This window comes from Dipodomys merriami, unplaced genomic scaffold, assembly GCF_024711535.1.
Source record: "Dipodomys merriami isolate MVZ:Mamm:240054 unplaced genomic scaffold, mDipMer1.0.p SCAF_28, whole genome shotgun sequence".
Classification (NCBI taxonomy): domain Eukaryota; kingdom Metazoa; phylum Chordata; class Mammalia; order Rodentia; family Heteromyidae; genus Dipodomys; species Dipodomys merriami.
In genome coordinates, this window is record NW_027204270.1 from 10,356,702 (window position 1) to 10,383,175 (window position 26,474).

The following is a 26,474-nucleotide window of genomic DNA, read 5'->3' on the forward strand; positions in this document are numbered from 1 at the left end:
TTGAGCTGCAGCACCACTTCCTGCTTGTTTCTGCTTATGTGGTGCTGAGGAATTGAACCCAGGGCCTCATGCATGCAAGGCAAGCGCTCTACCACTGAGCCACCTTCCCAGCCACATTCCCAGCCCTAGCTGGCTTTTTAGTGTTCAAACAGCTCTACTCTACATCTGTCTGGCCTTGACTGTTTGACCTTCTCAGTGTCCAGTTCCCAGCCTTCTGGCATTCAACCTCTTAACCCTTTCCTAGTCTTACAGCTCAGCCTCAGAGTTCCCTACAGGTAAGGCCCACAGTGGCACGTTGATAGCCAGGCTTACGTCAGATTGCCCTGCCTACATGTCAAGCATGTCCATGCATACATGGGGTTTTGCCTCACTTCTGAATGCACCTGGGATAAGAGGGTGGTGGTCAATCCTTCAGTAAGCACAAGAGATTCTGTATTAATTGAGCTGATCACTTTCTAGAAAGGACCTGTGTGACACCTCAGGAGCCGTACAATGAACCCTTCTGCAATGTGGAGGCGGCAGCAAATGGCAACAGAAGCTGGTAGAGCTGTTGGGAGTTCAATAGTGGCTCAGGCTTTCCTGGGGATGGAGCTGCAGGCGGATGCCCCCTCCTCACTCTCCTGCTGCAGCCCAGGACGCCCTGGGGAGCACCCACTTCCTACCCCCAGGTTATTTATGGACATTGTCAACTGAGACTCCTGGATGCAAGACACAGAAACCCATGCAGCTAATTCAAGCAGACAAAGGGGAGTTCTTATCCAGGAGCAGGGAGGCCTGGGAATCCCCAATAGGAATATTCACTTGGCTCCAGGAAGGATGTGGGACAGAGAATGGCATCCAGGGGACTCTCTACTTCTCATCTGCCTTCTCTTCTGCTCTCCCTGCAGGCCAGTGGCCTCTGCAGAGGCAGGCACCATGTTCAGTGCCTGTGTTCTCGTTCCCCGTCAGCCTGGCACATGGGAGTCAGGGTGACCAGTGATCTTGGTTTATCATAATCATTCCCACAGAAATCCCTCAGGCCAGCAGGACACCGGTGGCTCATGCCTGTAATCCTAGCTATTCAGGAGGCTGAGACCTGAGGATCTCAGTTCAAAGCCAGCCTGGACAGGAAAGTCTGTGAGACTCTTATCTCCAATAAAAACCACTTGAAAACCAGAAGTGGCACTGTGGCTCAAGTGGTAGAGCCCTCACCTTGAGCTGAAGAGCGCAGGGTCAGCACTTAAGCCCAGAGTTCAAGTCCCATGACGAAAGAAAGAAAGAAAGAAAGAAAGAAAGAAAGAAAGAAAGAAAGAAAGAAAGAAAGAAAGAAAGAAAGAAAGAAAGAAAGAAAGAAAGAAAGAAAGAAACCCCTCAGGCCTTGGTTGTCTAGAACGACTGGTCACCCAAACAGTAGGTACTCAGTACATGGATTTTTTTTTTCTTCTCATTGTTTGTTACTGGAATTTGAACTCAGGGCCCTGCAGTTTGTAGACAGGTGCTCCACAGTGTGAGTCACTCCATCAGCCCTTTCAGTGGGAATTTTTGTTCTTTTGTGTGATGTGTGTATGTGTGTGTCTGCATCTGTGTCTGTGTGTCTGTGTCTATGTGTCTGTGCAGGCACATGCATTGATCCTGGGGCCTGAACTCAGGGGCTGGGCACTGTCCCTGAGCTTTTTTTCTTTTCTTTTCTTGGTCGGTCGTGGGGCTTGAACTCTGGGCCTGGGTACTGTCTGTCCCTCAGCTCTTCAGCTCAAGGCTAGTGCTCCACCTCTTGAACCCAGCACCACTTCCAGTTGTCTAGTTGTTTATTAGAGATAAGTGTCTCACAGACTTTCCTGTCTGGGCTGGCTTTGGACCACGATCCGCAGATCTCAGCCTCCCAAGTAACTTGGATTACAGGTGTGAGCCACTGGCACCCAGCCTGAGCTTTTTTTGCTGAACTTTTTTTTTTTCCCCTCAAGGCTGGTACTCTATCCTTTGAGCCACAGCTCCATTTCCAGCTTTTTGGTGATTAATTGGAGATAAGAGTCTCTCAGACTTCCCTGTCCAAGCTGGCTTCAATCTATGATCTTCTGATCTCAGCCTCTTGAGTAGCTAGGATTACACGCATGAACCAGGCACCCAGCCTATTTTTATTTTTGAAAAGAAAAAAAAAATCTGCACTGGCCATGAATCCTGAATAAACATAGAGATGGCCGGTGTCTCCCTCTGGGGGACACCCGGCCGGGCTGAGGTAGAGGCTGGGTCTCCTTCCTCCCCTGCATTTGGCAACATGACTCATTTTGCTCTTCAGCCTTCTCTAAAAATGAAAAGAGAGCTTCTAAGGGGACGCCACAAATTGCATCTCTCCCTTCTTCCTCCACAAGAAAATGGCAAGAAACCGGCTTGTCCTGTCTTCTCCCCAGAGCCAACCCCTTGCCATATTTGCCTGACTGAGCCAGCGGTATCCAGAGCATTTGCAGCTCCCTGGACCCTTGAGGGACAGGACACACCTGAAGCCCCTCCCAACCGCAGCACTACCGCTGATGTCAGGAGTAAGGAGGAGAATCCAGGCACTGGTGGTTCAATCTATAATCCTGGTTACTCAGGAGACTGAATTCTGAGGACCTGGTTCAAAACCAGCTCAGGTAAACAAATCTGAGAGACTCTTATCTCCAACAAACCACCAGAAAGGCAGACATGGTGTGGCTCAAGTTGTAGAGTGCTGGACTTGAACCAAAAAGCTTAGAGACAGCACCGAAGCCCTGAGTTCAAGCCCTAGGGACCTTCAGCTTTCCATACAGTCGTCCTCCCAAGACCACGGCTTGGCTTTTTACAGTTTTAGTTACGCCTAGTCAATAGCAATCTAAAAATATTAAATGGAAAATTCCAGAGAGAGAGAGAAAGGACAGAGATCACATTCGCGTAACTTTCATTACAGTATAATCTTACAATTGTTCTGTTGTATTATTAGTTGTTATTGCTGATCTCTTACTGGAACTAATTTATAAACTAAATTTGGCATAGATATCTATGTGTAGGAAAAACCAGTCTAGATAAGGTTCAAGCACCCACGGGAGATCTTGAGAAGGGCCCCTACAGACAAGAGGGGATTATTATGTTCACAAAATCTTGAAATCAGAAGCTGATGGAGTAAGGGCTTCCTGGCCTTAGGGGCTGAGATCAAGTGCAGAAGTTGGTGGATTAATATAAAATATTTCCATCAGCTTGTCAGGAGAGACAGGCCTGTCTTCTCACAGGGCCCTGTCTAGCTGGGGGCCATGCTGGAATTCTCCTTGAGAGATAGGAGGGCTCGGGAACAAAGCTAGCTGGGTGGCTGTGCTCTGTGTGGTCTCATCTCAGTAATCGGGTGCTGGGCAGTACAGGGCCTCTGGGATCTAATCGAGGGTCACAGGATCTGCATTGTTCTGAGAAGCAGAGCCATGATGAAAGCCCCAGGCATCTGCCCTTCTTGGCACAGCCTGTACTTTAGGCCTGGGCATACCTCCTGCAGAGCCCTGGACAAGGTTCTAGAGATGATGGCACAGGTGAAAATGAGCATGGCAGTGTACCTCTGTAATTCCAGCACTCAGGAAGTTGAGGCAGGAGGATAGAGAGTTGGAGGTTGGCCTTGGCTATATATGAGATCTGATAAATAGGTAGATAGATAATTGACAGATCATTCCCAAACTTACCTTTAAAATGAACGAAATAGGGCTAAAGCGGTAGAGTATTTGCTAGCATGCCTAAAACCCTGGATTCAATACGCAGCATGGCAAAAAAGCAAATAGGTAAGCTAGAGATAAAGACACCCTATAGAGTAGGAACATAAATCATAAATAAGCCTGATCCCTGCTTATTTTTCTGATCCTAATTCTCAAGTTTTCTTTTTGATTGTATGCTCTACTTGACAGCCTTCTTCTTTGCCTAAATTCTCAGAATCAATTTCTGTTGCTTGTGATCCGTAACTGTGACTGACCCCCCTGCCTCCCTCCTGGACTGCTATTGGGTGGGAAGCTGCGTAGCAAAGCGCTCTGTATCCAGCAATGCCCAGCAGGACGTGATGTAGCATTCCCCTCTGCACCTTACCCATGACCTCCCATCTTCCAACCGGCCTCAGACAGAAGAGAACCAGCAAAACAACTCACAATCACATTAGTCAAAGGGAATGAAGGGCCAGAGGAGCTAGCAATGAAACCTCAAAATAGAACAGTCACATTACACTTCATAATTACCTCCCTGACCGTGACTTTTGCAATTATGGAATCATAATGTTTTTTTTCTTTTCCTGTTTTTTTTTTTGCATTGTAAACAGCAAATAATCTCCAAAAGCACTTACTGATGATTCCTGACTCCATTAAGAGAAACTGAAATGCTTTGTTTAGATCCTCTTTCACTGAGCCACCAAGGGAGAGAAAGTGGCCATTTCCCCCCTGCAGCTCCTGTTTCCTTAGCTGTCCTGCCTTCCTCCCCACCCCCTGTTGGTGGTGGGGCTTGAACTCAGGGCCTGGACACTGTCCTTGAGCTCTTTTGCTCAAAGCTAGTGCTCTACCAATTTGAGTCACAACTCCACTGCCTGTGTTTTGAATGGTTAATGGGAGAGGAGAGTCTCACAGAGACTTTTCTGCCCAGTCTGGCTTTGAACCATGATTTCAGACTCCTGCATAGCTAGGATTAGAGGCATGAATCATAGCCTTGAGCACAAAGAGGCTCAGGGACAGTGCCCAAACCCTGAGTTCAAGCACCAGCACCAGCAGGGGGTGGGATGGGGGATAGACTCCAGGGCTGAAGGTATAGCTTAGGGGTGCAGTATGTGCTTAGCACAAAACACACACACACACACACATACACAGCAGAACCTTTTCTCTACCCTTTCATTTTCCACCAAACACAGGATAACTCAGCCATTCCTGGTAATTCACTATTTCCCAATTTACTATGTCTGTTCCCTTCACTTAAAACCTCAACCAGATAAATCCTCCTTTGCAGGCACATAATTTCTCTTCTTTCTTTCTTTTCTTTCTTTTTTTTTTCTTGTCGGTCTTGGGGCTTGAACTCTGGGCCTGGGCGCTATCCCTGAGCTCTTCAGCTCAAGGCAAGAGTTCTACCACTTGATCCACAGCGCCACTTCTGGTTTTCTGGTGGTTAATTGGAAATAAGTCTCACAGACTTTCCTGCCTGGGCTGGCTTTGAACTGTGATCCTCATAACTCAGCCTCCTTAGTAGCCAGGATTACAGGCATGAGCCACCAGCACCCGGCCAGGCACATAACTTATGTGGACCTAAATGCCTCAAATTAAATCCTCCTTTCTCAAGACTCCTAAGGGCCAGAATAGACTTGCATTCCTATACAGCATTGATTTCTATTTGGACCTAGTCTTTCTGGCCCAGCTGTGCCTCTTCTCAAAATACTTTGATGGGGGGGGGGGGGGGAGAATCACCTAAATGTCTTCTTCCCTGGTCAAAACAGGCCTCTTCATTCCAGACTGCAAGGCTGGAGCTGAGTGGCCACTACAGAAATGCTCTTCTAGCACCACCTGCTGTCTAGATGGGACATAAGTGCCCCTGATTCTGGCCTTTGTTCTCGAATTACCTCAACTCCATGGATTTATACATTCCTTCACCCATGCGTTAATTCTTTTGTTCAGTCAGTGCCAGCCTCTCAGTACTGTAGAGATTAACACTGCCATCTCCTGGCCTCAGGAAATTTGGAATCTGGCACAGAAGACTGTCTTGGAAGTTTTGGAAGTGTTTTGTCTCCAAAGCTGCTGTCATGGAAGCCATGGCTAGGGTGTGGTCTGGGTAGGACATTGCCCTCTGAGAGTTACCTAAGGTCTCAGGTTGTCCATCTGTGACCAGACCAGTCCTCCGTCCACCCTCCACACACTTGCTCCTCTATTGCTTTTAAAAAATTTTTCCTGCCAGTACTCAGGGCCTTGTGCTCTCACTTGGCCTTTTCAGCTCAAGGCTAACATTCTATCTTCTTGAGCCACAGCAGCACTAACTGGAGATAAGAATCTCACAGACTTTCCTGCCTGGGCTGGCTTCAAAGCACGATTCTCAGATCTCAGCATCCTGAGTAGCTAAGATTACAGGTGTGAGACTCCAGTGCCTGGCTTTAAAAAAAAAATATTTTAAGCCTCATGATAATAAACAGTGGGCCACACTACAAAACAATTCCTTGTCTCTCAGTTTGTCCAAATGACAAGGTCTTGACAATGTTTCTTATATTCCTGAAGCCCTTAGCTTAAAACCATACTGTTAGAACTGGTCTCTACCCTAATTCTTTTTTTTTTTTTTTGGTCCGGTTGTGGGGCCTGAACTCTGGGCGTGAGCACTGTACCTCAGCTCTTTAGCTCAAGGCTAGTGCCCTACCACTTGAGCCACAGCGCCACTTCCGGCTTTTTTCTTTTTGCTTATGTGGTGCTGAGGAATCGAACCCAGGGCCTCAGGCATGCAAGGCAAGCGCTCTACCACTGAGCCAACTTCCCAGCCCCCTACCCTAATTCTTTCTGTGAATACATATTGAATACTAATGAGGTGCTGGGCATTGCATTAAACATTGAGGACGAAACCATGAGTGAAAGAGACGTGGCAAAAGCTCCTAGGAACATACTGATCTTCCTGGGGAGACAGGAAACAAAGCAAGTACACAACTTTTAAATGTTTATTTTTCATAGGTGTACATTATGATTCAAAATGCAAAAGGGTGCACAGAGAAAAGCTCCCCCCCATCCTTGCCTCTAACCTGTTAGTCCCCCACCCCACCCCATCCCATAGAGGCAAGCAATGTTGTCAGTCTCCTCTGTATCCATCCAGACAGGTGCAAATACAAGCAAATCTATCCCCCATCATACAATTGGTGCTAGTCTGTGCACTCTGCACTGCACCTTGGGGTTTTTCCCAACAGATATCTTAGAAATTATTTTATATCAAATACATAGGTCTCTACCTTTTTTACAGATGTATATTATTCCATTCTAGTAGTATTGATGGTTTAAAATAATGTTACATTGAGAGGAATGTTATGATGCCAAGAGAAAAATCAGGGAGCTGAATTTAATTTTTATTTATTTTTGCAGGACTAGGGCTCAAACCCAAAGTTTTCACATGCTAGGCAAGTGTCCTACTACAGAGCTACATCCCAAGCCTGGGAGCTAAGTTTTAAAGTAACAGGTGAGATCTGCCTGGAAGGTTAAGATTGTCAGCAAAGGAAGTAAGATTGAAATGGAACCCTAAAAGATAGGAGGGAAAAGCTGGGTGCCAGTGGCTCAAGCCTATAATCCTGCTCAGGAGGCTGAGATCCGGGGATTGTACTTAGAAGCCAGCCCAGGCAGGAAGTCTGTAAAAACTCTTAACTCCACTTAACCACCATAAAGCTGGAAGTGGAGCTGTGGTTCAAGTAGTAGAGTACCTTCATCCTTGAGCAAAAACAGCTCAGTGACAGCATTTAAGGCCTGAGTTCAAGCCCCAGGGACCCTCCCCACCACACACACACACGCACACACACACTTCATAATCACTGAATTTTTTTTTTTCTGGTCCTGGGGCTTGAACTCAGGGCCTGGGCACTGTCCCCGAGCTTCTTTTGTTCAAGGCTAGCGCTCTACCACTTGTTGAGCCACAGTGGCAATTCTGGCTTTTTCTGTTTATGTGGTACTAAAGAATCGAACTCAGGGCTTTATGCATGCTTGGCAAGCACTATCACTAGTCCACATTTCCAGCCCTATTCTATTGTTTTTAATGGCAGCTTTTTGTTGGCTTTGACACTCTACCTCAGAGTAAAAAAGAGATAAACATGAAGTAGGCATACTTGCTATCTTTCAACCTGCAGAAAGGGTGACAGGCAGTGTAGGGGCCGGGGAAGGCAGATGTAGACAGGAGTCCGGGGAGAGCTCTCGGACAAAACCCCAGAGGAGGTGATAGAGCCAGTGGGCTCTGGGGGAAGAGCAGTCCAGGGGTAAGATGCAGCTGGATGGATGCTGAGAAGAACCTGGCACCTCTGAAGCAGGGAAGACAAGGAGAGTGGAACACAAGGAAGCAGTGGGCAGTGAGGCAAGAGTGAGAATTGGTGTGAGGCTGATAGGCTATAAGAGGCAAAGATGGACGTGGCTGGATGCTGGTGGCTCATGCCTGTCATCCTAACTACTTAGGAGGCTGAGATTTGATGATCATAGATTAAAAGCTAGCTTGTGCAGGAAAGCCCAAGAGATTAGGTCTCCTATTAACCAGCAAAATGCTGAACTGGAGATGTGGCTCAAAAATAAAGTGAGAGTAAGAGACCATTAGTTTAAGCCCTGGTATAAGCACACACACACACACACACACACACACACACACACACACACACACACACACACACACACACACACACACACACACACACACACACACACACACACACACACACACACACACACACACACACACACACACACACACACACACACTCACAAATCAGAACTCATTACTCTTCTGATTAGAGATTAAATGGCTTCCCGTTGCTCTCTGGGTAAGGCCTAAGTTCAAGCCTTGATACTGAACAACAAAAAGATGGACATAAGAGACTGAGAGGCTGCTCAATCGCCTAGGTGTGAGAGCATAGTGACTTGGCCCAGGGTGGACATAGCACAACATAGCCAACCAGGAAAAGATGCTACCAAGACGCAGCTTGTGAGAGCTCACACTACTCCTGGGGATTGGTCTAAGGAAATGGAAGGCTGGGCTGCTCTGAATGAGGTGGAACTGAGCAGGAAGGATTTGGATTTGGAAATAGGGCTGAGTGTCCAGTAGCTGAGCTGGCAGTCCAACACCAACCTCTGTAGACAGTGCCGTGTGCCTGTGCAAGCTACTAGCACATGGATGATGTTTAGAGCCACAGGACTGGATGAGATCTAATGAGGACAGCTAGAGATCAAGGACTGAGCACAGGGCCACTCTCACACTTGACAAGAGGAGAATGAGAAGAACCAATCAAGGACCCTCAGCAGGAACAAGCAAGAAGTAGGGAAACAGAGGCATGCTGTGGTAGAATTCAAGGACAGAGCATCAACACTGCCACATGCTGCTTATGGGTTTTGACTATACAAGGGGTCACCAGTGGCCTTGCAAAAGCAATCCCAAGAGCAGGTGAACACCTGAGTGGAGTGGGCTAGAGAGCACAGGAAAGAAATGGAGCCAGAGAACAACAGCTACTCTTTAGGTCTGTGCTACAAAGAATAAGCCAGAGTATGGCAGCATCCACATCTGAAAATTCCAGCTACTCAGAAGGCTGAGGCAGAAGGGCTGCTTAAGCCCAGTAGTTTGGGACCAGTCTGAGTAGCATGGCAAGACAACAGATTAAAAATAATAGCCAATGGCTCACACTTGTAACCCTAGCTACTCAGGAGGCTGAGATCTGAGGATCACGGTTCAAAGCCAGCCCGGGCAGGAAAGTCCGTGAGACTCTTATCTCCAAATAACCACCTGAAAACCGGAAGTAGTGCTGAGGCTCAAGTGGTAAAGCACTAGCCTTGAGCTGAAGAGCTCAGGGACAGTGCCAAGCCCAGAGTTCAAGCCCCAGAAACAGAAATAACAATAATAAAAGTTCAAAAAAAAAGAGATGCCAGGAACACATACCAGTAATCTTTTCTGTTCCAGAGGCAGAGATTGGGAGGACCACAATTCTTTTTTTTTTTTTTTTTTTTGGGGGGGGTGGGGGTCCAGTGGTGGGGCCTGAACTCTGGGCCTGGGCGTTGTCCTTCAGCTCTTCAGCTCAAGGATAGTGCTCTACCACTTGAGCCACAGCGCCACTTTCTTTTTATGTGGTGCTGAGAAATTGAACCCAGGGCCTCATGCATGCAAGGCAAGCGCTCTACCACTAAGCCAACTTCCCAGCCCGGGAGGGCCTTGAGCAAAATGTTCCCGACACCCCTATCTCAACCAATAAAAAGCTGCCAACTACCAGTGGCTCCTGCTTGTTGTAATCCTAACGACTCAGGAGGCTGAGACCTGAGGGTCCCAATTTGAAGCCAGACCAGGCAGAAAGTCTGAGACTTTTATTGCCAATAAACTACCCAGAAAAAGCCAGAAGTGGTACTGCAGCTCAAGTGGTGGAACACTAGCCTTGAGCTCAAGGGTCAGGGTTGGCTCCAGGCCCTGAGTTCCAGCCCCAGGACTGACAAAAAAGCCAGGCTCTGGTGGCTCACGCCTGTAATCCTAGCTACTCAGGAGGTGAGATCTGAGGATCATAGTTCAAGCCAGCCCAGGCAGTAAAGTCCGCAAGACTCTTTATCTCCAATTAATCACCAGAAAACCTGAAGTGACGCTGTGGCTCAAGTGGTAGAACTCTCATCTTGAGCTGAAGAGCTCAGAGACAGCACTCATGCCCAGAGTTCAAGCCCCACCACCAACAAAAAAAAAAAAAAAAGAGACCAAAGGGCTGGGGGATGTAGCTCAAGTGGTAGAGTGCCTGCCTAGCAAGCACAAAACCCTGAATTCATTACCCCAGTACCAAGAGGAAAAAAGAAAAAAGAAAAAAAAAAAACAGAAAAGAGGGAGGAGGAAAGAAACAGTAGTAACTGCTAGAAGACTGAGGAAAGTTTAATGAATCCATGTTCTTGAGTTGGTAAGAGAGACTTGCTCTAGATAGAAGCATGCAGTTTGAGGGAATAAGTTCTCACAGGCTAAGGAGAAATGGAAGCAGATTGCTGGGCTACCCCCACAATATCTGATACTAGGTCAGGGTTTGAGGTCCAGTTGTAGGAATGCTGCCGGTCAGAAATCTAGTTTGAGAATTACTGATGTACAATATGTGGTTAAGACAGATGTGGGATTGAGAGTCTGTATTTTGTTCTGATTGCTTCAGTTTCCCTTAGTTAAGTAGGAAATCACTATCTGGAAGAAGTGGTTATTATGAGATTGGATAGTGAAGTAATTTTCCTCTCGAGGTTGATGACTGAGTTTAAAATGAGACCACGCCTCATGTTTAGTGTATGCAAGGTCCTGACTTAAATCTCCAGCACCCACTAAGAGATATTTTCACTGAATGGCTTTCCCTAGGCCAATGTAAACTGCTCAGGTGGGTGGATGAGGTTATATGTAATTAGGACTGTGGTTAACTAAACTCAATGAAGTAGGCCTGATGGTAAATGATGACTGTAATCCCAGCTAATCTGGAGACCAAACCAAAATAAAAACAACAGGAATGGGGGGCATGGCTCAAATAATAGCACACTTGCCTAGCATTTGTGAGGCTCTGAATTTCATCTCTAGTATAGGGAAGAATAAAAAGTCAATGAAACAAGACAGAGGCCAGGGTGAATACAAAGTGGGAGGCGAGCCTGCTGATGGTTCACACCTATAATCCTAGTTACTCAGGAGCTGAGACCTGAAGGACTGCAGTTCAAAGCCAGCCCAGGCAGCAAAAACTGAAGTGACTCTATCTCCAAAGTAACCAGCAAAAGGCAAGGCTGGAGATATGTTCCAGCAGAGCACAGGCCTGAGTTCAACTCCAGTACCACAACGTAAGGAAAGGATATACAAGGCATGGGGAGGGAAAATGGAGTATGTTTTCAAGAGTGGATAGTTTCTTCTAAGCATCTCACTCAACTTGTCTTCACCATCTGCATTTCTGGAGGCATGATTCTCCAAATCTTTTATCTTTGCTACTTTTCTAGTACTTATTGGTAGCTGACAGTGTTGATCTCTCCAACAGAATCAAAGATCCTTTACAGGAAAGGGCTTTTAATTTTTTTTATTAAAACAAACCTGGCACAGAACAAACAGCCCTCCTTTCACACTCCTCTCTTCCTCATCTTGATGTAACCCTGGTCAGCTTACTCTTCAACCATGTGCCAGGACACGCCCTTTATTTCTACATCAAAATGCTTTCATCTGGAAAGGCATTTTCCTAAGGCTCCAGCCCTACCTCTTCAGAGGAAATAGAAATTGTAAATATTTGGGTTCTAATGCTCAAGGGCAAGATTAGAACTTGTCTTCTGCAGGTTTTTTCTTTGGGGACAGTGGATGAGTGGTATTGGTGTTTAAACTTGGAGCCTCATGCTTGCCAGACAGAATACCAGTTGAGCCAATTCCCAGGCCCTTTTTGTGTTGGCCATTGTTATTTTTTGAGATAGGGTTTTACAACATGGGCCAGCTGGCCTGGACTTCGATCTTAGTTGTACTTTCCATGTCAATGGAATGACAAGCAAGAACCTCTCTACATAGCCATGGTCAAGATGGGAAACTTGAAAATGTTTTCTTTCCCTTTAGGACAGACCTGTGATCCCCGACCTCAACTTTCCAAAGTAGCCAGGATTACAGCCACCAAGCCAGGCTGTCCAAATTGCTTCTGATAACTGAGCCCCAAGCTTTTGGGGCTCCACTGACCCCAGGATCCCAGGCAGCTATATAGGTTGAAATGAAAGCTCTGGTACTTCTTTAGTAAGCCAGAATTGAAATCTTGTTGAAATCATGACAAGCAGGCCAGGGGAGAGCAGCAGATGTTTAGTATTATTGTATTTTTGTAAAATAACTTAAGACCTACTATAGCCAGGTGCTGGTGGCTCACACCTGTAATCCTAGCTACTCAGTAGGCTGAGATCTGAGGATCGTGGTTCAAAGCCTGCCCAGGCAGTAATGTCCATGAGACTCTTATCTCCAATAAAGCACTCACAAAACCAGAAGTGGCACTGTAGCTCAAGTGGTAGAGTGCTCACCTTGAGCTGAAGAGCTAAGGGACAGCGCCCAAGCCCAGAGTTCAAGCCCCACAACCAACCGAAGGAAAAAAAAAAAAAAGACATACTATATACTGATCTTATGTGTCATAAAGCAAATTTTTAAAAAGGTTTCAATTTATACCAAAGTGTAGACTCTTCTGTTAATGAACTTTTATAGACTTAAAAAAAATACTATTCGTTAAAATTATTTAAATCCCTGCTTAAAAAGTTTCACAGCGTGGCATCCTTTTTTCCAATGAAGAGAGGTCTGCACAGGCCTGTCTTGCCCCTCACAGCCAGGGAAGGGTGGAGCAGTGCCCAAGTGAGAGCTGAAGCTGTAAAGGATGAAAAACTAAAGGAAAATCCAACACAACAGGCTTCTGGGCAGATGTCAGTGTTCCATTCCTAAAACTAAATTCTGCAAAGACAGGAATTTTTTCCATTTCTTTCCTTCAGTGCCCAACAATAATAGACAAGAGTGAACAAAATACAAGGAACTAAAACTAGGTACACACAGATAACACCAACTACTGGTTAGAGAAACAAAATTTCCTCTGAATGCTGTACCTAGAAGGGTGACTTTTTTTCCTGTGAACAGGAATGGGCTCTGACCAGCAGATGGGGCTAACAGCCTTCAAGTCTTTGGCATGAGCTGGGTGCTAGTGGCTCAGCTTGTAATCCTAGCTACTCAGGAGGCTGATTTTAGGACTGCAATTCAAAACCAGCCTGAGCAGGAAAGTGTGACATTCTTATCTCCATCACCAAAAAGCTTTAAATGGAGCTGTGGGTCAAGTGATAGAGCACCAGCCTTGAGCAAAAAAGCTCAGGGACAGTGCCCACACCAAGTTGGACACAGGACTGGTACCCCCCCAAAAAAACACAAATTATTGAAAAGGATGATACAAGCAGCCAGTAAGCAAGCTATGCAGGACTCAACCCAATACGAAGTGGTATGAATTTCCCTTTCCCATTTGCTCTTGCAGGCAGGAAAGACATTTGGCTCAGGACAGGCTTTTGAGCAGGTGCAATAGTAACGGTGAACACTAGCCTGAGCTCAGCAGTATCCAGGTCTGAAGGGCCACTTGGCTAAGAGTTTAAGCGGACCAAAAAAACAAGGCTGTAGTGGGTTAACAACCACAGAGAACCAAGTGAAAACAGGGATGGAGAACTTTTCTTGGTTCAGGGGCACCAGTGGGCATGTGCAGTCCATCTCGGCTGGCAGACTGAGGCAGGAACCCCAGCAGAGGAAACTCCAGATCCAGATCGGATCGGCTTTACACTACAGCTGTCAAACTCAGGAAGCTGTAATGCATGTTACAGGTCTCCTAAAATTAAGTTTCTCAAAAGTAGGGAGTTTTACCAGCCACTCACTCAGAAGCCACAGCAATGAGTGATAATTCATAAAAATGTGCCACAGCTTCCCAAGGCAGAAAATATTAAGTGGACTTACTGGATCTGAACCTTGAGGGTATTTTACTTGTCATTTTCACTGCATTCATGACACTCAAACCATAAAACTTTTCAAGTAATACTCATGCTGTATTATATCAGCTCCATAATGAGAAATGATGAAAAATGTCAATACATAACCATTTTCCTTTTCTCACTGGAAAAGCTCTGAACACCTAAAATAGTTTGAGAGGTATGGAGGAACCAGGACTTCTAACATCTAGTGCCTCTATTTACAAGATTAAGAGTAAAAAAAATACAGAATGCAAAGCAATCCATATTCACCTAGCCCCATTCTAGAGAAGTATTAGGCCAAGTGAAAGTATTGTTAAACTTCACAAGATCCATTCGCACACAGTATTTTTTAATGAGGAAGATATCAATTGGTTATGTGGTTTATTAATTCTCCACTTAAGAATATTAAAAACAAAGACCTGTCTTTTAAAAGACATGTGTGGATAGTTTCTAAAGATTCTCAGATGTAAAGAATCAAGAGTTCTTTGGGAAAATGGGGCAGGGAAAACAATTACCATGGAACATCTTGTAGTCTATGAAGAACAAAAATGTCATGCAGAAGGCCCTTGGGTTGATCCCTAGGCACTACCAAAAAGACACCTCCCCAAGTGAAAGGTCCTCCCAATTACTAGTTGGGACAATGTCAACAAAGCAAGTTATAGCACTGACATAAGTCCATACTGATATGAATGAATAAATAGGAAGAAGTAATACATCCTCCTTATAGCAGAATTCTAATTAGTAAATGTTGAAGAATACAAAGTGAATGCTTGGCAAACTTCAAAGTAGTATCTGTTGCAGGCAAGAGCAACCCACAGATGTCAAAGTTAGTAGAACAAAGAACGTTAGTTTCAAGTAATCCCCCTAATCACTTATTACAAAGGGAAAATTAATTTAAAGTGGAGAAATTTGAAAGGTAGCACTTTAACCAGTGATCCGTTATCTGAAAGCTGTATCCACATCACATAACCTAGAAAAATGCACTGAAAGGAGCACAATACTATATAGCACTCCTGCCAAAGAATAACCTCAATCTAATGGGAAAGTTCACCAGTACAATTAGAAGGGCATTCTGTAAAATTTTTGGCCAGTGCTCCCCCAAAGCATCAAAGAAGCCAGATACAATGGTGAATGCCTATTACCTATAATCTCAGCTATTCAGATGGCTGAGACAACATTCCAAATTCAAGGCTCTGGGCAACTTAGCAAGACCCTGGCTCAAAATAAAAACAAATATAAAAAGACACAGCTAAACCTCTGACATAATTCTATTGTATTTAAAATTATGTAATACACTAGAACTGTCAGGCTAGAGAAACTAAAGGCAACTAAATACAATGTCGACTGCACTGGATGTAGAACAAGAAAAAGATAACCAGCACAATTCAAGTAAGGTATGTCAGTTAGTAAATGTACAATATTTAATCAATAGTTACTGTTTTTTTTATAATTTTACTAAAGTTATACAAGATGTTAATGTGGCAGAGAAGTGTTATTTTTGCAGAAATCTACAACTATTTGAAAATAAGTTTTAAAACATGGAACATTTATAGAGAAAAGTCAATCAAATATAGCTAAAATTAAAGTTAGAGGATATGAGATTTATATTTTGTTCATTCTAGAACTAAAGTTTGACATTATGACATTAATACTTTTCCTCTCATCTTCAACCAAAAATATTTAGCTATCCAGGATTCTGACATTCACAAATGATGGAACAGAACCAAACCTTGAGAAGAGTTAAGAAGGTAAAAATCCCAAGTCAAAGTTTTTGTACGAAAACTAGTTTAGCTGCATTTTGAGGTTTCTACTAAAGATTTTTTGGGACCATCTCTGCGTTCTATACCACAGAAAGGGCCAAGACCAAATCCTGAAGCCTTCACAATCAGAGAGAGAGAGATGAATCACCTCACTAGAAGCTACAGTTCTCATTCTCTTCCCAAAGCTCTTAAGAGTATTTTCTTTATGTGACACAAAAAAGACTGGGAAGTACTGGACTGCGATGTATTAAACCATTGAGGTGCTGACATTTCAAATAATAATAAATCATTTAAAATAATCTCACATCCAACTAGAATCCAATATGGGAAAATATGAAGTAAAACTGCTTTAAAAAAATAGTAATGGGATTTGAATTCAGCCCCATGCTACCTAAGCAGGTGCTTTACCACTTAAGCCATGCAACTAATCCTAAAACTGCTTGTATGTGTTGGTCCTGGAGCTTGAATTCCAGCCTGGGCACTGCCCTTGAGCTTTTATGCATAAGGCTAGTGCTTCACACCATTTGAGCCACAGCTCCATTTCTGGGTTTCTGGTGATTAGCTGGAGATAGGAGTCTCATGGATTTTCCTGCCCAGGTTAACTTCGAACCATAATCCTCACATCTCAGCCTTCTGAGTAGTTAGGATTATAAGTGTGAGCCACCCATGCCTGACCTAAAATTGCCTTTGAATTGCTTTTCTGTGGGTATTTCTCTTTTAAAGGCTAAACAACCCAAAGAAGTCCTATGGAAGTGATAGAAGTTAGGGCTAAAAATGGAAATCTAGTATATTCACACTAATGACAACACCAAGATTTCCCCAACTTATTTTTGGAGGAGGAATATATTTCAAAAGGCTTAGCAGGTAGGAATATCCAGAAATACTGTATTATGCCTCTGATAAGCAAAACTCTTGGCTGAAAGGGTCAAACTATAATGCTAATTACAAGTCAACACTGACTCATTTTACTGGCTTCCTTGACTTAGTAGCCTAGGCTGTGTGAGAATAAGTAATCTGAAAGCAAAATTGTCTACCAATATCATAAGCCAAATTTTAAAATCAGTATAATTAACTCTTCAAGTTTGAAACATATTAAGAACCAAAAAACTTTTCAGTTAGAGAGCCTTATCAAACCTTGGGGAATAAACAAAAATGAGTCGAAGAAGTTCACAAAGACCCAAGCCCACTGGCATTTCATTTAGGGAATCTGCATCCATGTAGAATGCTGTCTAAATAAACCGTATTTTGTATTAAGCCCTTACATTCTTGAGTGCTGGCTGCTCCCTCCTTTGAACTTGAGACAGCTGGAGAGACTTCTATTGAGTACAGTGTGTGGTACAATAAACTTTAAGTATCTATTGGATGAATGATTTAGCAGAGGTTCTATCTTCCCTGGAGAGCATCCAGAAACAAAGCATTTTGAACATTTGCCTATCTTACTTTGCAGAGGCCACAGTTATCCAGCTCTAAGTACAAAACAAACCTAAACCATTTTCTCTCAACACAATGTATCTAAAATGAGTTGCTACTGCCTCTCTCAAGACTCCTTACACTCCAAATCTCTCCCAGAACACAGCAGACTTAAAATAATACTAAACGGTACTAGAAGTGATGCTCAACAGGATCTCACGTTTATTGAGAAGTGATTAATGGTAAAAAGAAAGGCAATGCCCTTTCCTCAATTGGCTGAACAAGAAACTGAAGAAACATTCACTACACATTTTACAATATTTTTCTCTTCCAAAATGCATTTCTGAAAACCACTGTTCTTAGGTTTGAAATCAAATTAATTCTGACTTCATCAGTATAATGTACAAGAACAGAACATTTCTTAGGACGCCTAGTACTTTACTTTGAGTAACAAAGGGTCAGAGAAAATTAACCACCCTTATAGACACAACCTTGGGTAACACTGTTAAAATTCTCCTAGACAAAAATTCTTCATAAAAATGTTCTTCCAGTTTGGAAGGGAAAAATCAAATTCCCACTTCCTGGGGTGGATGCCCAAAACCTTCGAAACTCAAGTGTTCTCCAAGTGCAAATGTCAAAATGGGAGGAAAGGGTTTAAAAATTAGAGAAAACTGTATGCACTTACGGACTTAAAAATCCGAAAAACATAGTAAAAAGACAAAAACAAAGCGTTATGCTCTGAAATCACAACCAAAGCCAAAATAAAAAGGACATTTTTCACCTAAACTACCTAGAGGGATTTTTTGTTTAGTTTTTTTTTCTTTTTCTTTTTTTTTTTGTTCATTTTCCAGTTAAGTCCTATGTCTTTTGTGAAATTCCAATACTTAAACTGCAAGTCTGCAATCGTCTCTGAAGTCAATGAAATTAAGAAACAAGTCCTAATTCTCTTGAAGGTCATCTTTTCCATTTAGGATATGCAGACGCAACCGTTGCTGCAGTCAGTGCAGAACTGCTTTTTATTTCCCACGACCTTGGCGTTCCTAAAGAGGTAAGAAAAAAGTTACATAGTTAGTTATCTAAACATGCTTCCACATTAGAAGTCTGTAGAATAATACATTAAGTCATTTGTGCTGAATAAATTATTTCCACAAATAAGTTGATGTGTATATGTGTGTATGTATGTGTGTCTTCATGTCTCCTGTCCTAGGCCTGGAACTCAGGGACTGAGTGGTCTGTGATCTTTTTTTCCCCCTCAAGTCTACTGCTCTTCAGCTCTACTACCAGCTTTTCAGTGGTTAATTGGATCAGAGTCTCACTTACTTTCTTGCCTGGGCTGGCTTTGAACAGATTCTGAGCTTTCAAGCCTTGTGAGTAACTTAGGGTTACAGACATGATACAATAAGCTTTTTCGTTGCTGTTGTTGGTCATGGCATTTAAACGCAAGGCTTTGACACTGTTCCCAAGCTTTTGTACACAGAGCCACTTCTAGTTTTTTTTAGTAGCTTACTGGAGTGTAAGAGTCTCACAGGCTAGCTTCAACCTGTCATCCTCAGGTATCAGTTTCCTGGGTTGCTAAAATTACAGGCATGAGCCACTGGCACCCAGCATTGTCTTTAACTTGTTACAGATTTAAACCAAAAGTAGCAACACCCAAATATACCTTTTACTTTGAAATTACCTTTTACTTTGAAATCCATTACTGTAACTAAACAGACTCACTTTGTTATTATATTTGTTGTTATAGCTTTAGGCTAATGCTTAATTAGCCTAAAACATGGCATAACAAAGTAGCTGGACATACACATCAACAGTCTCAAGAAGGGAAGGAACACACTATATCCTAAACCAACCAGCACTGAAATTCCACAATAATCATGAGATCATGGACATATGAATTCAAATGTCTTTTCTGTAAAGTAAAACTTAATGAGATTTATAGAAACCTTAGTCCATAGAAGGCAAGAGAACCATCTACACACAGGTAGAAATCTACTTAGATATAAATTTTGAAGACTGACTATGGCTCATTTGAACCTGTAATCCTAGCTACTCAGGAGGCTGAGACTTGAGGATCATGATTCAAAGCCAGCCCAAGCAGGAAAGTCCATGAGACTCTAATCTCCAATAAACCACCAGAAAATAGGAAGTGGTGCTGTGGCTCAAGTGATAGAGCCCTACCTAACCTTGAGCTGAAGAGCACAGAAACAGCACCCAGGCCCAGAGTTCAATCCCCAAGACAAAAAAAAAAGCAACAAAACATAATAAAACAACTCAGCTAAGGGCAAGGCTCAAGTGACATTGCTTGTTCAGCATACAAAAGGCCCTGGATTCAATCCTGCCTGCCCCCACAAGAGGAAAAAAAGGCTAGAATTCACAGGGCATTGAGTGCTCAAGAGTGCACAGGCCTAAACTTAATTTTCTACTATTTGCCATGTGATGATTCTGATGTATGATTTAAAAAAAGACACACACACCTTATCAACTGTCATTTATGGGTTTCCATGTATCATATATAACCACTAACAATCTTCATAATCACTATACAAGGACTCCTTTTTCTTTCTTCTTTTTTGGGAGGATGATAAAGACATAGCTCAAAACAACCTCAAAATCTTGGTCCTCTTCTGCTTCAGTCTCCTGAGTACAAGTGTAACAGGTAGATCCCACCACATCACATCCACCCATTATTTATTTTAGAAAATGAAGTTTAAGTCAGGCACTGGTGACTCACATCTTCCCTGCCCTTCACCCCCCAAGTCCTGGGGCTTGAAACTCAGGGCCTGAGCACTGTCCCTGAGCTGCTTCTGCTCAAGGCTAGCACTCTACCACCTGAGCCACAGCTCCACTTCTGGCTTTTTCTGTTTATGTGGTATTGAGGAATCGAACCCAGTGCTTCATATGAAGCATGCTAGGCAAGCACTCTATGACTAAGCCACATTCCCAGCCTCCTAGCTCATACACCTTTAATCCTAGCTACTCAGGAGGCTAAGATCTGAGGATCGTGGTTCACAGCTAACTAAGGAAAGTCCCTAGGAGTCATATCTCCAATAACCACATAAAACTAGAAATGGAGCTGTAGTATAAGACTAGCTTGAGCAAAAAAAGCTCAGGGACAGCGTCAAGGCGCTGAGTTCAAGCTCCACAACTGATTCAAAAGGAGGGAGAGAGAGGGGGAAAGAGAGGGAGAGGGAAGGAGGGAGGGAGAGGGAGAGAGAGACAGAGAGACAGAGACAGAGACAGAGAAGAAAAATGAAGTTCAAAGAAGTTACTTTCCCATACAAAAGCTTAAGAAGTTACTTAACAACAAACAAAACCAAAGAACTGAGGGCATGGCTCAAGTAGTAGAACATTTAAAGCTCAAGGTCCTGAGTTCAATCCTTGGTATCACAAAAAAAGACACATAATTTTTGTTTCCCCTATGACACTGTTATGCACAGTCTACCTACTAACCCTATCCAAAGTCCTTTTAGATTTCAGTGAAAGGTACTTTAAAGTTTTAAGAAATACAAATGTGGGCTGGGAAGGTGGCTCAGTGGTAGAGTGCTTGCCTTCCATGCATGAGGCCTTGGGTTAGATTCCTCGGCACCACATAAGCAGAAAAAGCCAGAAGTGGTGCTGTGGCTCAAGTGGCAGAGCACTAGCCTTGAGCTGAAGAGCTGAGGGACAGAGCCCAGCCCAGAGCGTTCAGGCCCCACAACCGACCAAAAAAAAAAAAAAAAAAAAAAAAAAAATACAAATACAAATACAACAGTGAGAACTAAGACAGGAACAGGATGTATATCCACAAATACAAAATGGTAAACATAACATCTTCAAGCTCACAAACATTATGTCCCAATAACTAGAAAAAAGCCAACATACTAAAAGTATAATTAGGTGTATTCCTGGATGTAACAAGCAAAGAACAAAGAGCAGAATAGGATTCTACTGAATTCACACTCCATCCCAAAATTCCACTAGGATAGTTATTTCTAATCTTTTCTAAATAATTGATGGGTCAAATTAAAATGTATTTATAATATAAAACATTTTATGAAATACACTTGTATTGTGAAATGGTTAAACCTAACAAATTACTGTCTCATATGGTTATTTTTATGATGATGTCTCTGAATTTTTCAAAATACCTCAAAAGTAGCCTCCAGTGGCTCACACCTATAATCCTACTTAGGAGGCTGATACCTGATCTCAGTTGAAAGCCAGCCCTGGGAGAAAATTTAATTGTGGACTCCATAGCTAACCAGAAAAATATCAGATTAGAAGTGTTATTACTCATATGGCAAAGCACCTCCAGAAGCAAGAAAGCAGAACAAAAGAAGGACTAGCCAAAAAGTAAATAAGTACTGTGTTATCATTAACTATAGCCTATGCAACAGCCCTTTAAACTTATTCCCCCAAACCTGCAATTATTCATCACTTAGTCAACATTTCTCCAAACTACCACGTCCAATCTTTAATCCTAGCTACTCAGGGTCTGAGATCTGAGGATTGTGGTTCAAAGCCAGCCCGGGCAGGAAAATCCATGAGACCTTATCTCCAATTAACCACCAGAAAAAGGGAAATGGCACTATGGCTCAGGTGGTAGAGTGCTTTCTTTGAGCTGAAGTGGTCAGGAACAGCACCCAGGCAAAGAGTTCAAGCCCCACTACCAACAACAAAAAAAGTAGCCGGGTGCCGGTGGCTCACGCCTGTAATCATAGCTACTCAGGAGGCTGAGATCTGAAGATCACAGCTCAAAGCCAGCCCGGGCATGAAAGTCCATAAGACTCTTATCTCCAATAAACCACTAGAAAACTGGAAGTGGCGCTGTGGCTCAAGTGGTAGAGTGCTCAACTTGAGCTGAAGAGCTGAGGGACAGCGCCAAGCCCAGAGTTCAAGCACCATGGACCAAAAAAAAAAAAAAAGTATAACCTAGCATAGTGTTTGTAGCCTTCAACCAAATGCCCACACCTCTATCTACTCACTCCTTAGTCCCACTTCACTTTACACAAATTTACCAATAACATTTACTGTGCTATAATTTCTTAACCTATCAATAATCATCAGTTTCCTATATTTGTCAGAAAGTAGTCTAGGTGCTGGTGACTGACGCATGTAATCCTAGCCACTCAGAAGGTTGAGATCTGAGGATCAAGGTTCAAAGCCAGTTTAGGCAGGAAATGTCCAAGCAACCCCTATCTCCAATTAACCACCAGAAAACCAGAAGTGGAGTTATATAGTTCAAAGTGGTAAAGCACTAGCATTGAGCAAGAGCTCAGGGACAGCATCCCAGGTCTTGAGTTCAAGCCCCATGACTGACCGAAAAAAGGTGTAGGATCCCCTTCATTATTAAAATAAGACAACTTATTGATGAAAACCATGCTTCTCTTTTTGCTTAATTAAAATTATTGTAGGGCTAGAAATATGGCTTAGTGGTAGAGTGCTTGTCTAGCATACACGAAGACCTGGGTTTGATTCCTCAGTACCACATAAAAAAATAAAAAGCCCTTACTCTTCTGGGTGCAGGTGGCTCACGCCTATAATCCTAGTTACTCAGGAGGCTGAGATTTGAGGATTGTGGTTCAAAGCCAGCATGGGCAGGAAAGACCATGAGATTCCCATCTCCAATAAACCACTAGAAACCCTTAAGTGGCACTGTAGCTCAAGTGGTAAGAGTGCTCGCCTTGAGCTGAAGAGCTGAGGGATAGCGCCCAAGCCCAGAGTTCAAGCCCCATGACCGATAAAAAAAAAAAACAAACATGGGCTGGGAAGGTGGCTCAGTGGTAGAGCACTTGCCTTGCATGCATGAGGCCCTGGGTTCGATTCCTCAGCCCACATAAGCAAAAAGAAAAAAGCCGGAAGTGGCGCTGTGGCTCAAGTGGTAGTGCTAGCCTTGAGCTGAAAAGCTGAGGGACAGTGCCTAGGCCCAGAGTTCAGGCCCCACGACCGGACCCAAAAAAAAAAAAAAAAAAAAGCCAAGGTACATGTATGTATTTATTCCATTTTAGAGTGATATAATGATGTGTAGAATGCATTATTCAGGGAAGAAAGTATATTGCCTCAAAATATTAATTATTCAGTAAGCACTCATTCAAAATTTCTGCATTAAAAAAAACTACTTTTGCATTATTCAGTTTTGGGGTACTATGGCATAAATACTAAAAAAAAAAAAAAAAAAAAAAAGCCAGGCACCAGTGGCTCATGCCTATAATCCTGGCTACTCAGGAGGCTGAGATCTGAGGATCACAGTTCAAAGCCAGCATGGGCAGGCAAGTCCGTGAGACTCTTATCTCCAATAAACCACCAGAAAACCGGAAGTGGCACTATAGCTCAAGTGGTAGAGTGCTAGCCTTGAGCTGAAAAGCTGAGGGGCAGCACTCAGGCCCAGAGTTCAAGCCCCATGACCAACAAAAAACAAACAAACAAACAAAAATTTTTTTTAAAGAAATTTAAAAGAAATCAGTAATTCTACCAGAAAATTGAAATCAAGGTAGAACTGCAAAGCTAACATATATACCCACTCCATTTTATATCAGAATACAGGACTGGAGATACAGCTTAGTGGTATAAAAACTGCCCAATACCCATAGGCTGTGGGGTTCAATCCTCAACACTAAAAAAAGAAAAACAATAGGTGATTATAAAACTCCATGGCTCGAATAGTGTAAAAGCCACAAGGTGGCAATGTTGTTACATATATGAAATCTCTAGATATACTACATAGAATACTTCCTAATTCTCAGTGGATTCCTTCCAAGAACACCTAGTAGATTCTTTGAAACAAATAATATCCCACTCTGGTTTTTTTTTTGTCAGTCGTGGGACTTGAACTCTGGGCCTAGACAATGTGCCTCAACTCTTCAGCTCAAGCTTAGCGCTCTACCACTGAACCACAGTACCACTTCTGGCTTTTTCTGCTTATGTGGTGCTGAGGAATCGAACGCAGGGCCTCATGCATGCAAGGCAAGCACTCTACCACTGAGCCACCTTCCCAGCCCTCTCTCTCTTATATAGCTTTGAAATCATACATCTACAGATTTCTAAGCAGTGACATTGTAATTTTTAAAAATAGATCAATATATTTATGTAAATGTTGTAAATTTAGTCTCTGAAATTTTTTGGACCACAACCATTAGGCTGGCCTTGAACTCCAAATGCTTTGTGTGCACTGCCACACAAAGCCTTGTATACTTTCTCTTACCATCTCTCCTATTGCGCTTTTTTCCTTGCTTTATATTCATCTTGGGGGGTAGTACCTAGGACTGAGCCCAGAGTTTTGTGCATACTAGGTAAGAGCTTGGCCACTGAGCTGTATCCTCTAAGTGGACCATAAAACACACTATTCATATTTATTTTGGGGGCATAACTTTACTAACCTTAAAAACCTGATAATTAAAAAGGGTAAATAGCTGAGAGCTGGTGGCTCACACCTGTAATTCTAGCTACTCAGGAGGCTAAGATCTGAGGATGGCGGTTCAAGCCAGCCCAGACAAGGAAGTCTGTAAGACTCTTATCTCCAATTAACCACCAAAAAAACAGAAGTGGCACTGTGGCTCAAGTGGTAGAGAACTTCAGTCTTGCGCTGAAGAGCCCAGTGACAGCACCCAGGCCCAGGGGAAAAAAAAAAAAAATTTTTTTTTTTGAGCTGGGCATCAGTGGCTCACACCTATAATCTTAGCTACTCAGGAGGCTGAGATCTGAAGCCAGCCAGGCACAAAAGTCTGTAAGGCTCTTATCTCCAATAAACTATTCAGAAAAAGCCAGAAGTGGAGCTGTGGCTCAAAGTGGTTGATTGATGGGTCTGATGAACTGAAGATAAGTCTGACAGATTTTCCTGTCCAAGTTATCTTCCAACCATGATCCTCACATCTCAGCCTTCTGAGTAGTTAAGATTACAGACGTGGGGCTGGGAAGGTAGCTCAGCTTTCTGGTGTTTTATTGGAGATAAGAATCTCATGGAGGGCTAGGAAGGTAGTTCAGTGGTAGAGTGCTTGCCTTGCATGCAGGAGGCCCTGGGTTCAATTTCTCAGCACCCCATAAGCAGAGAAAGCTGGAAGTGGCACTGTGGCTCAAGTGGTGGAGCACTAGCTTTGAGTTCAGGGCCCACGACCAAGCCCCCTCCCCCCCCCAAAAAAAAGATTACAGGCATGAGTCACCAGTACTGGGCAAACTATCAATCTTTAGTCTCCAATGCTATTAGTCCTCAATGCTATTGAATAAAACCTGGCACCAGTGGCTCATTCTGTAAATCATAGCTACTCAGGAGGCTGATCTGACACAGGAGGCTGATCTGACACAGGAGGCTGATCTGACACAGGAGGCTGATCTGACATAGGAGGCTGATCTAAAGGTGGAGACTAGAAATATGGCATCAGCAGATAAGACTTTTACTTCCAATTAACCAGCAAAAAGATGGCATGGGAAATTTGGCTAAAATGGTAGAGTGCCAGTCTTAAAAAAAAAAGCCAAGCAAGCGCACAAGGCCCTGAGTTCAAGCCCTAATACTAGCTAGCTGTCATGCAAACAAAGTTGGATGAGACAAACACTAGTGGCTCAGGCTTGCAAATCCTAGCTACTTTAGGAGGCTAAAATCTGGAGGACGGAGGCTAGAAGCCAACCTGGGGAGTGGTAGAGAACCAGATACAGCAAGATTCTATCTCCAAAATAACCACCAAAAAGCTGGGCTAGAGGTGTTACTCACAATGTAGAGCAAAGCAAACTGAGTTTAAATCTCAGAATATAGGCAACAGTTGAATGATTCTGACTGTAATTAATTGTAAAGTATAATTAATAGTCTCCATCTCGCCTGTAATCCTAGCTACTCAGGAGGCTGAGATCTGAGGATCGTGGTTCAAAGCCAGCCCGGGCAGGAGAGACCGTGAGACTCCTATCTCCAATAAACCACCAGAAAACCGGAAGTGGCGCTGTAGCTCAAGTGGTAGAGCGCTCGCCTTGAGCTGAAGAGCTGAGGGACAGCGCCCAGGCCCAGAGTTCAAGCCCCACGACCGACAAAAAAAAAAAAAAAAAAAAAAATTAATAGTCTCCTTTCAATAGGCCAGGAAACAAAGTTCTAACAGTTCTCAAATTTAAGGCAAGACTGTCATACTCAATTAAAAATACTGGGCTGAGGCTGGGAAGTTGGCTTAGTGACAGAGTACTTGACTAGCATACATGAAGCCCTGGGTTCAATTCCTCAGTACCACAG

General features: G+C 43.3%; 1 protein-coding gene across 1 annotated transcript in view; it reads right to left on the reverse strand.

The window, feature by feature from the left end:
- Positions 1-12,055: 12,055 nt before the first annotated feature.
- Positions 12,056-26,474, reverse strand: part of Ythdf2 (YTH N6-methyladenosine RNA binding protein F2) — a 38,931-nt gene continuing 24,512 nt past the window's right edge. Inside the window, exon 5 of the mRNA XM_070037448.1 lies at positions 12,056-18,330. Coding sequence (XP_069893549.1) covers positions 18,307-18,330 — 24 coding nt within the window. The 3' untranslated portion in view covers positions 12,056-18,306. The remainder of the gene's footprint in view (positions 18,331-26,474) is intronic.